Source organism: Canis lupus, chromosome 11 (assembly GCF_011100685.1).
Source record: "Canis lupus familiaris isolate Mischka breed German Shepherd chromosome 11, alternate assembly UU_Cfam_GSD_1.0, whole genome shotgun sequence".
In the NCBI taxonomy this organism is placed as follows: domain Eukaryota; kingdom Metazoa; phylum Chordata; class Mammalia; order Carnivora; family Canidae; genus Canis; species Canis lupus.
The window spans coordinates 50,874,832-50,887,008 of record NC_049232.1 but is presented as its reverse complement, the minus strand read 5'-3'; the positions used below and the strand labels follow the sequence as shown (position 1 = coordinate 50,887,008).

Genomic DNA, 12,177 nt, shown 5'->3' with positions numbered 1-12,177 from the left:
ACATCACAGCCTAAGGAAATCTCTTCCTCATTCTTTAAAGATAGACAGGATGCATAAGATCTGTAAATCCATGAATGTAACTACATAAATATACATATTAAATCCTGCTTGTCACAGATTATTTACAAACCAGAGCCCAGCTCTACAAATTTGGTAGCCTAAATATTAGTATGTTCTAAATGGAGGCTAATGTACCTATACTTAAATCCTTCAGGTCCGTATACCCTCACAGAGCAAACTAGTATCCTTATATAAAATTTTTTTAAAGAAAAACTATAAGTGGGACGCCTGGGGGTTCAGCAGTTGAGCGTCTGCCTTTGGCTCAGGGCATGATCCTGGAGACCAGGGGATCGAGTCCCACATCGGGCTCCCTGCACGGAGCCTGCTTCTCCCTCTGCCTGTGTCTCTGCCTCTCTGCCTCTCTCTCTCTCTCTCTCTCTCTCTCTCTCTCTGTCTCTCATGAATAAATAAAATTAAAAATCTTTAAAAAAAAACTATAAGAAAAAATGAAAAATTTAAATAAAGCATAACTAAGAATTCAAAAAATTTTTAAAGATTTTATTTATTTATTCATGAGAGACACACACACACACAGAGGCAGAGGGAGAAGCAGGCTCCATGCAGGGAGCCGACGTGGGACTCGATTACGGGTCTCCAGGATCATGCCCTGGGCTCAGTAAACCGCTGAGCCACTCGGGCTGCCCAAGAATTCAAATTTTTAATAATGTATATTACTAAATCACATTTGCTAGGTAAAATTTCAACATCAAATCAGAATCAAAATCCTCTGGTTTCTGGTGACATTCTACCTTATTCATTTGATTCATATAAACCAAGGTAAAAGTTATGCAGAGACTTTGGGAGTTCTACGAGAACATTCTACAAAACTTTTCTCTGATGATTTAAGAAATGAAGAATATTTTACAAGTTGAATAATGATGACTTGTTTTAATGAGGGAAACAATGAAAAAAAAACAAATACATTTTACTGGTGCAAAAGAAAAGTTATGTCAATTCATCTTAGTGACTGAAGCAAACAAAATATATTAGGTTACACATTTCTGATTTGCACATAAGAAAGCATTTGTATTCATCTAAAGAATCTTTTTTTTTTTTTTTTTAAGATTTTATTTATTCATGAGAGACACAGAGAAGCAGAGGGAGAAGCAGGCTCCATGCAAGGAGCCCGACACGGGGCTCAATCCCAGGTCTCCAGGATCACACCCTGGGCCGAAAGCGGCACTAAACCACTGAGCCACCCAGGCTGCCCTATCTGAAGAATCTTCAAATGAGTTCAAAGAGAAATATTTTATTCAGGTTCATTTTTAAGACCACTGAATAAAATTACATAAATTTTTAATGTCCATCAAATGTACTTTAAAAAATGATAATAATAAATACTGATAAAATTTAATATGCACTCAGCATTTTTATGTGGATTAAGACCACACAGTTCAAAAGCATGTTGTTTCTGGTCATTCAACAACACGATACAGAAATTGATTTTGTCTCACCTAGAGACAGTAGCTGTGGACAAGTAATATAGATGTTTTAACTTCCCCATTCCACAATTTACTCCAACTAAAGTCTGTAGTTTACTTAATAGTATTGTACCAAAGTTAGTTTCTTAGTTTCGATGTATTGTATAAGATATTAACAATAGGGGCGTCTGGGTGGCTCAGTCTGGTTAAGTGTCTCTGCCTTCAGCTCTGGTCATGATCCTGGAGAGTTCTGGGATGGAGCCCCATGTCATTGAGCTCCCTGCTCAGCAGGTAATCTACTTTTCCCTCTGCCTCTCCCCCCTTTCGTGCTCTCTCTCAAATAAATAAATAAAACCTTGGGGGGGGGCGGGATAAAAGATGTTATCATTAGAGAAACCTGAGTAAAAGTTATATGAGAACTTTCTGTAATATTCTGGAAACTCTTAAGTCTAAAATTACTCTTAAGAAGTTGGTTTAAACTTAACATTTTTAGGGACATCTGGGTGACTCAGCAGTTGAGCCTTTGGCTCAGGGCATGATCCCTGGTCCAGAGATCGAGTCCCGCATCGCCCTCCCTGCAAGAAGCCTGCTTCTCCCTCTGTCTATATCTGTCTCTCTCTGTGCCTCTCATGAATAAATACATAAAATCTTTTAGTAAAATAAAATAAACCTAACATTTTTATAGTATGTTTATCATACCCAGACACTGAAATTAAAGCATTTGAATAAAAACAATTATAAATGTTTCAGAATTTTAAAATCTTATATTTAAATTTTATATGAATTTAGTTTAAGAATAACAAACTTTGGGACGCCTGGGTGGCTCAGCAGTTGAGTGTTTGCCTTTGGCTCAGGGCATGATCCTGGAGTTCCGGGATCAAGTCCCACTATGAGGCTTCCTGCATGGAGCCTGCTACTCCCTCTGCCTGTCTGCCTGTCTGCCTGTCTGCCTGTCTCTCTCTCTGTCTCTCATGAATTAAAAAAAAAAGAAAGAAAGGAACTTAAGTTTATTTCATTATTTGATTCCTGGGTGGTATAACAAAGTAAATTCCCAGAGAAATCACAGAAAAACCATAGCTCTATTAGATAATTCCACCAAAAGAAGAATAATAATTAATTGAAGAGAAAGAAATGTATGTTATATGAGCAAAAGAGATGAAGCAGATCTAGGTGAGCTATGATTTATGGCATTATCTAACAATAATTTTACTGAATGTTATCAAATAAGAAGGGAATAAATCCTTATTATAATACATCTTGCAATTTTATTTCTTTTTTTAAGATTTTATTTATTTGAGAGAGAGAGACAGAGAGAGAGAGAGCAAGCATGAGATGGAAGAAGGTCAGAAGCAGACTTTTCACTGAGCAGGTAGCCTAATGCGGGGCTCAGTCCTGGGACCTGAGCCAAAGGCAGACACCTAACCAACTGAGCCACCCAGGCACCCCGAAACATCTTGCTATTTAAAGGATTCAGGGGGCAGCCCCGGTTGCGCAGCAGTTTAGCACCACCTGCAGCCCAGGGCGTGATCCTGGAGACCCTGAATCGAGTCCCACGTCAGGCTCTCTGCATGGAGCCTGCTTCTCCCTCTGCCTATGTCTCTGCCTCTCTCTCTCTCTCTCTCTGTGTGTGTGTCTCTATGAATAAATAAAATCTTTAAAAAAAATAAAAATAAAGGATTCAGGGACGCGTGGATGGCTCAGCGGTTGAACATCTGCCTTTGGCTCAGGGTGTGATCCTGGGGTCCTGGGATTGAGTCCCACATCAGGCTCCCTGCATGGAGCCTGTTTCTCCCTCTGCTTATGTCTGCCTCTCTGTCTCTCTCATGAATTAGTAAATAAAATCTTAAAAAAAAAAAAAAAGATTCAAATACACTTCCAAATTATACCCACTGTGAACATAGTGGTGTGCAAAAAGCAGAGAAAGGCCATACATGGACAGCAGGGGATGAATGGATTAAAAAAAGATAGTTATCTGGGATGGTTAATTTTATGTGCCAATTTGACTGGACTAAGGGATGCTTACATAGCTGATAAAACATTACTTCTGGGTGTGTCTGTGAGGATGTTTCCAGAAGAAATTAATATTTCTATCAGTAGATTGAGTAAAGAATATCCACCATAATGGGGATTGGGATCCTAATGGGGCAAGCATCATCCAATCTAATGAGGGCCTAAATACAACAAATAGGCAAAGGACAAATTCTCCTGAGCTGGAACATTGGAACTCTGGGTTTTGGGGCCTTGGTACGCTAGGACTTGGACCAGCAGCTTCCTAGGTCCCATGCCTTTGGATTCGTTCTAATATGCCTTTGGATTCGTGGACTTCGTAACATGGAAGCCAACTCTTCTAATAACCCTCCTCTAATATATATCTCTATGTACACTAATGGTTCTGTTTCTCTGGAGAACCCTAATACTGTATTATTGTTGCTTTTACCTGGTCTTTTCTGTATAATGCTAAAATATAATTTATGGTTACAGCATTATGACTCTTGACACATGCAGTTCTTTCAATTTTTTTTAAGTCTTTTTTTTTTTTTAATTTATTTATGATAGTCACAGAGAGAGAGAGAGAGAGAGAGAGAGAGGCAGAGGGAGAAGCAGGCTCCATGCACCAGGAGCCCGACGTGGGATTCGATCCCGGGTCTCCAGGATTGCGCCCTGGGCCAAAGGCAGGCGCTAAACCGCTGCGCCACCCAGGGATCCCAGTTCTTTCAATTTTTGAAAAGCTCATTATAGGTCTCATTCATTTTCACTAATGGCATATCATCCATCTAAACTATTACAAAGATCATAAACTATGTGTAATTAGGCCCATTCACCACTTAAAAAGCCTAAATTTTATTATTCTAAAAAGTTATGGTTCTGCAAACTTGGCAAAAAAAACCTTTTTTTTTTTTTTTTTTTGGCAAAAAAAACCTTATACGAGATACCAGAGAGCTAGCTCGGTCTCTACTCAAGCCATAAGAGGACACAGAGATAAGCCACAAGTCTTCAGAAACCAACCATGCTGGTACCTTGATCTTGGACTTACAGTTTCCTAACCTATGAGAAAATAAGTTTCATTTATTTAAGCCATCTCCAATATGATAGTGTTATGGCAGCTCAAGCTAAGACAACATGTCTTAGGAAAAGCATATTGAAACAGTAGTATCTATTTTTAATCATTATTAAAACAATAATATTTAAAAATACATATCCTAAAGATCATCAAACTGTGTTTTCCATTCAATTTTGCAGTGAACCCAAAACTACTCTAGAAAATTAATCTATTTTTTTAAATGATAAAGAACAAGGAGATTCTGAGTTGCCATAGCTGTAAAGTTCATAGTGAATTACAGTATGTATGAAAATCTCATTTTAATACATGGTCTGTGGGGCAAATGGGGTTTATTAGGTGTTTAGTTCTGACTATAACCATGAAACTGTATTTTTGAGCTCATGCTACATATTACAGAGCAGATAAGAGTAGAATGATTGATGACAAGTCCATATTAAATTTTTAAATGGTTATTTATTTATTCTTAAAGATTTTATTTATTTATTCATGAGAGACAGAAGCAGAGACATAGGCAGAGGGAGAAGCAGACTCCCTAGGGGACCTGATAAGGGACTCGATCTCAGGACCCCAGGATCATGACCTGAGACAAAGGCAGACGTTCAGCCAATGAACCACCCAGGCATCTGTCATATTAAATTTTTGTTCTCCAAGTTTCCCCTTGATATTTATAAATTTCACAAATATGGAAATGATAAAGGAAATGTTAAAATAATTAACTTCACTTACATAACACTGCAGCCATTTATTACTTTTGAGGTTGCAGTATTGTGTCCATGGATGTATTTAACAAAACTGTAACCAAAGCTTTTATGATTTTTAGAACTTGATATATTTTCTTTTTTTTAAAAGATTATTTATTTATTTATTCATGAGAGACTCAGAGAGAGAGAGAGAGAGAGAGAGAGAGAGAGAGAGAAGCAGAGACATAGGCAGAGGGAGAAGCAGGCTCCATGCAGGGAGCCCAATGCAGGATTGGATCCCAGGATTATGCCCCGGGTCAAAGGCAGACGCTAAACCACTGAGCCACCCAGGCATTCCAATAAACTATTTTTTAACAATAATAATCTTTACAATATTTATCCACTCGTTCAAACTATTTAGTAGGTTTCATGGCCAGTGTGGTGCCCAACAAGGGATTTGAACTCAAGACCCTGAGATCAAGACCTGAGCTGAGATCAAGAGTCAGAGATTCAACTGACTGAGCCACCCAGATACCCCTACAGTATTTATTTTTAATGCCCATGAAGTTAGTATGTCAAAAAACTCTTTCATCAAGTCCCTTTTTCTGGCTTTTTTGTTTCTTTCTTTCTTTCTTTCTTTTTTTTTTTCCCCTTTTTCTGGCATTTGAGTAGTCTGCATTGTTTTTTTATTGGGGTGTTTCATTGGCCCCCATCTCCCTGCAGTTCTATTATAAATAACTCAGCAGTGAACATTTTGGTGACCAGAGCAATTTGACACTGAGGTCCACCACGTTTCTACCTTAGGTGGACAACACAGGTTGGGTGAGAAGAGAACAGCTAAGAATATCCCTTTGGCCAAGAAGCAGGAGTCCCAATCACTAGAATCACAAATACTGACATAGGTCCTCAAAAAGTTCAATTCTGGGAAGCAGGAGTAGCACGGTTGGTTAAATGTCTGATTCTTGGTTTGGCTTAGGTCATGATCTCAAGAGTTGCGAGATCAAGCCCTACATCAGGCTCCGAAATCAGCATAGAGTCTGCTTTAGATTCTCTCTCCTTTTGTCCCTCTCCCTGTTGCATGTGGGTTCCCTCTCTAAATAAGTAAATCTTAAAAAAAGTCACCATTTTTTGTAGCAAAGATAAATTAACTCATGACCACCACGACTATATATCAAATTAAATCCTACCTATGACTTATGACCTCTTTATTTTTTTAAAGATTTTGAGAGAGAGAGAGAAAGAGGGAGAAAGAACACATGAGTGGAGGAGAGAGGCCGAGGGAGAAGGAGAAGCAGCTCCCTGCTCAGCAGGGAGCCCACCCAGGTTTTGCTCCCAAGACCCTGAGGATCATGATCTGAGTTGAAGGCAGATGCTTAACTGGCTGATACCCAGGCATCCCAACTTATTGCTTCTTTATTTTTTTTTTTTAATTTCTTTTTTTTTTTTTAATTTTTATTTATTTATGATAGTCACACAGAGAGAGAGAGAGAGAGAGAGAGAGAGAGAGAGAGAGAGAGAGAGAGAGGCAGAGACATAGGCAGAGGGAGAAGCAGGCTCCATGCACCGAGAGCCCGACGTGGGATTCGATCCCGGGTCTCCAGGATCGCGCCCTGGGCCAAAGGCAGGCGCTAAACCGCTGCGCCACCCAGGGATCCCCGCTTCTTTATTTTTTTAAAAAGGTTTTATTTATTCATAGAGAGACACAGAGAGAGAGAGGCAGAGACAGGCAGAGGGAGAAGCAGGCACCATGCAGAGAGCCTGACGTGGGACTCGATCCAGGGTCTCCAGGATCATGCCCTGGGCTGCAGGCGGCACCAAACCGCTGCACCACCGGGGGTGCCCCTTATTGCTTCTTTAAAAAGAATACATATATGGCATGGAAAATAACTACATATTTGTAAGATACACATGCATTATTTTACCACTGAAAATTTTATTATGAATCTGAAAAATATTTTTAAAAAATAATGACCTAATGCTAAATTTTAAAGAGACAGGACTAAATAGCCTACTTTAATAGTTAAAAAACAAACAAACAAACAAAAAAAAACTTTATTCCTCTACAGTTTTGAATCCTTTTCCTTATTTCTTGTTTTTTATTTGAGAGGGGTTTGAAAATTAGATAACTTGAGGTGGAAACAAGTGAATACATGGCTTTAAGGTAAATTAGTTCTCAATAACAAAACAACAGCTTGAGTTTTCTCACTTCTCTCTTGCCATCTAAAATCTATATATAGGGCAGCCCCGGTGGCACAGCAGTTTAGCGCTGTCTGCAGCCCAGGGCGTGATCCTGGAGACCCTGGATCGAGTCCCACTTCAGGCTCTTTGCGTGGAGCCTGCTTCTCCCTCTGCCTGTGTCTCTGCCTCTCTCTGTGTGTGTCTCTATGAATAAATAAATAAAATCTTTAAAAAATAAATAAATAAATAAATAAATAAAATAAAATCTATATATATATACTACATGGACAAAAACAAACATATTTCTATGTGTACTGAACTCACGCTGAATTTATGAAACAGCAAATTGCTTCTATAATCTCTCTCCTGTAATGGATAACTTAGTTATACAGAATAATATTCATTATTGTTTATTCATATTGTGATTATGTCAAATACTAAAGATACTAAAGAAAACAACACTCTGGAACTTACTTCTGGAAATGTAAATACATACCACCTTTTGAGCACCAGTTTGTCCTGTTTAAACAGGAAAAGAGGGGCGCCTGGGTGGCTCAGTCAAACATCCAACTCCTGATTTCAGTCACAATCTCAGGGTTGTCAGACTGAGCCCCACATGGGGCTCCTCAAAGTTGTGAAGTTTGCTTAAGATTCTCTCTCTCTCTCTCTCTCTGCCTCTCCCCCTCATTCTAAAAAAAAGGGGGGGGTACCTGGGTGGCTCAGTCAGTTAAAATGACTGACGATTTCAGCTCAGGTCAGGGTAATGGGATTAAGTACCACATCAGGCTCCGCATTCAGTGGGGCATCTGCTTGGAATTTTCTCTCTCCCTCTGCCATTCCCCCACCCCCAATCTGTGTGTGCACTCTCTAAAATAAATAAATAGGAAAAAGAAAGAAAAAAAGAGAGAAAATCCCAAAGATAATGCCTCAAAGAAAAAGCAAGTTGTGAAAAATATAAAGCTGCTCCAGTGTGCTAATTTATACAGATGGAGATTCAAATTCAGGACTCTATAAAGCCTCAGTCATAAGTATAATATACACTGGTATAAAACTACCTTCAATTTTGAACAATGAAACTAGGGACTACTAAAAGTAGGGAATGATGAATACACCCTCGTGGCTATAGCATAACTACCACAGTGTATGCAGATATAAAGGTTACTTTAAAGGACTGTATCTTAAAAAAAATCTTCAGAGAAATTCACAATACATGTCTCTTACCTCATAAATGTTGGGGTGCCACATTTTGGTCAAGAATCTGAAGGTAGGTGGTGAATATGGGTAGTCAATAGGAAATTTAATGTGCGCCTGAAAAGAAAAAAAATGAAATGCTAATAAATGAGACTACAGGTTTTTCATATGCCTAATAATTCACCCTATTATATCCCAGTGAAACAAATTCCTTTTTATAGAGTAGACTGTTATGATTAACAACTGCTCATATACATTTTGTTAGCCCCAATGTCAGAGTTCTTATTAGCATCTCTTCAAGTATTTATAAGAGCTTATGTTAAATCACCAAATTCAACAGCCATTTAATTTTAAATTAAACTCATGAGGGAAAAACAGTAATAGGTACAGGTGTGTCACACTAATTACTGCATTTTATTTTTATCTCAAAAAATAATTAACACAACCTTATGGTACATAAAACAGAACAAAGGCCATTTTTCACTCACTTAACCACCACCCAGAAATAATAAATGCTATCATTTTGATATAACTCCTTCCAGAAGTTTTTGGTGTATACATATGTTTCTTTCTTTACAAAACTTATTTCCAAAAATTTGAATATACTGCATTTTATATTTTTCTCCTTTCAATAACCATACATTTTCCTATAAAATAATCTTCAAACACATGATTGTTAGTGTCTGTGTAATGTTCCATCATACAGACCAGACATATAGATGAATCATTAGAAAAAATTTTCCATATTTTGAAACATCTGGGTTGTTTTCAGTCTTTTGCTATTATAAATAACTGCAGCAGCTGTCCTTGGCAGTATCCCGTATTTCAAATACAAAGCTACTCAGTAAGACCCTCATCTAACGGTACAGTAAAAAGAGCGTGAGGAAGGGACAGAAAGGACAAGCTAAGGGTAAATAAGCTAAAACCACCAGTAAACATGGCAAGTCAGGAAGCTCAAAACTTCTTCAATAAAAGCAATGAGAAAATTGGCAAAAATTTTAAGAAACCAATTTTTCAGAATTTAGAAAATAACCAAAGGCTAGTAGAAATTCAAGGAACCTCTATTTAAGAAAAAGAGCTAACCCTCAGTAAGAACAGTGAATCCCATGCCCTGACCTCCAGAGCTGTAGTAACCTTAAAACTAACAAATCACATTCAAAGTGAAGATGAGCAGCCACATAATGTGCTGAAATTTCTTCAGAGCCTTAATTCCAAAGAACTGTCACTATCTGACCTTTTTAACAGTTCCCTAGAAAAATTCACTTGCAAGGCTGTCTATATTTGACCTGATCTGTAGCTTGGACAGTGTGAAAATAATTTTCCTTGGGACATGTGTATTGTCAAAAATGATTGGCAAATGTTGAGCTTCAAAGCTGTTAGGTCTAACAAAAAACTAACCAAAAAATTTAATAGGAAAAGCCAAGGATATGAGATATAAAAACTCTAACAAATTCCTAAGAATCCAGAAGACTAGGCCCATGTATAGGGCTGTGCATGTGCCTAGGCTATACACATGCTCAGGAAAGTCATGAGAATTCATTAGAAGACCCTAAACTTCCATCCCTGGCTGAACATGAGGATCTGCACAAGGAGGTGGTAATGACAAAGGCTCAGGCAGAGTTCAAAACTGCCTCTCTGAATGTTAAAGGTTTGCCTCAGTATGCACATAGAGCTCCTCTAGAATGCCCAGGGAACTTGCTGGTTCCAGGAAATCAAACTAAGGAAATCACTGTTCAGCTGATTGCTTAGCTAACCAAGTAGAGACTTTACTGCCCAAACACAAGAAATTAGACAAAACAGAATTAGGTCAGAAAACTAAGTAAGGAAACAATCACAATAAACAGCAACAAAAAAATTCTACTGCCACATTTTATTTTATTACTTAAACATCCAACCAGTTTTCAACACACTACCATAGAACATGGGGGGAAAAAAACCCCACAAGGTCTGGCCCATACACAGGGTAAAAAACCAATCAACAGAAACTGGAAGCCCAGATCTTGAATTCACCAGACGAATCCTTAAGTCAGCTGCATTAAATGTTTAAAGAATTAAAGGAAACCATGGCTAAAGAACTAAGGACAGTATGAGAAAAATGTCTCAGCACACTGCAAACAGCAATAAAGAGAAATTATAAAATATAACCTGAATAGTTTTTTGAGGGGGAAAAAAGCCCCAAATATGAATGGTGGGGTGGTGGCAAAGTACAATAACAACAAAAAGCTAGATGGGCTGAACAGCAGATCTGAACAAGGGGAAAAAATCTGTGAACTTGAAGATATATCAATTTAGATTTCCCCATCTAAAGAAATAAAAAGCAACGTATGCATACTGGGAATGGCAGCAGGAGAGAAAACAAATGCATAAAGAAAAATATATGACAAAATAATGACCCCAAGTATCCAAATTTAATGAAAAACATTAAGCCTCATAAGCAAGAAGTTCAACAAATGCCACTAGAATAAACTCCACATCTAGTTATATCATAATTAAACTGTTGAAAGCCAAAGACAATCTTGAAAACAGCAAGAGACACAATCAAGCATAATGAATCCTCAATAAGACAGATAATTTGTAATCAGAAATCAGGAAGCCACAAAGCAGTGCTGAAAAAACAAAATTTATCAACCAAAATTTCAATATCCAGCAAAACTATTTCTCAAAAAATGAAGGTGAATTAAGACATTACTAGATAAAGGAAAACCAAGAACTCCTGATAGCATACGTTGTAATTTTTTTTTTTTTTTTTTTTTTTTTGGTTTCTAACTTCCTTCCTATCTGATTTAGAAGATAATTACATAATGTAATAATTATAACTCTGCTGATGGGCACATAATACATAAAGTTGTAATTTGTATGGCAATAAGAGAACAGTGAAGGGAAGGGATCAGAGTTAAAAAGAAGCAAAATTTTTAAATTTTTACTTTTTAATTCCAGAGTAATTAACATAGTGTTATATTAGTTTCAGATGTACAACATAGTGATTCAAAAATTCTATATATTACTCAGTGATCATTACAATAAATATACTCTTAAGTCCCATTACCTTATTTCACCCAACCACCCCCACTCTGGTAACCACCAGTTTGTTCTTTACGTTTAAGAGTCTACTTTTTTTTTTTTGTCTTTTTTGTTTCTTAAATTCCATATGAGTGAAACCATATGGTATATGTCTTTCTTCTACTTATTTCACTTAGAATTATACCCTCTATGCCCATCCATGTTGTTACCAATGGCAAGTTTCATCTTTTTTATGGCTGAGTTATATTCCATTGTGTATGTGTACACGTGTATCTTTGTATATATACATCCTGCCACATCCTCATTTATCCATGCACCTTGGATGGACATTTGGATTGCTTCCACATCTCGCTACTGTAAATAATGCTGCAATAAACCAGGGGTGCATATATCTTTTCGAATTAGTGTTTTCATATTCTTTGGATAAATACCCAGGGATGGAATTACTGGGTTATATGGTGACACATTCTATTTTTAGTTTTATAGGACTTTTATAGTGTTTTCCACAGTGGCTGCACCAATTTGCATTCCCATCAACAGTGCACAAAGGTTCCTTTTTTTCCAT

The 12,177-nt window shown here is 37.5% G+C and overlaps 1 protein-coding gene across 1 annotated transcript in view; it reads right to left on the bottom strand.

Moving 5' to 3' along the window:
* The window catches only part of UBE2R2 (ubiquitin conjugating enzyme E2 R2), a 123,545-nt gene that overhangs the window by 27,871 nt on the left and 83,497 nt on the right, over positions 1-12,177 (bottom strand). Inside the window, exon 2 of the mRNA XM_038552623.1 lies at positions 8,622-8,708. Within this exon, the coding sequence (XP_038408551.1) occupies positions 8,622-8,708 (87 nt within the window). The remainder of the gene's footprint in view (positions 1-8,621; positions 8,709-12,177) is intronic.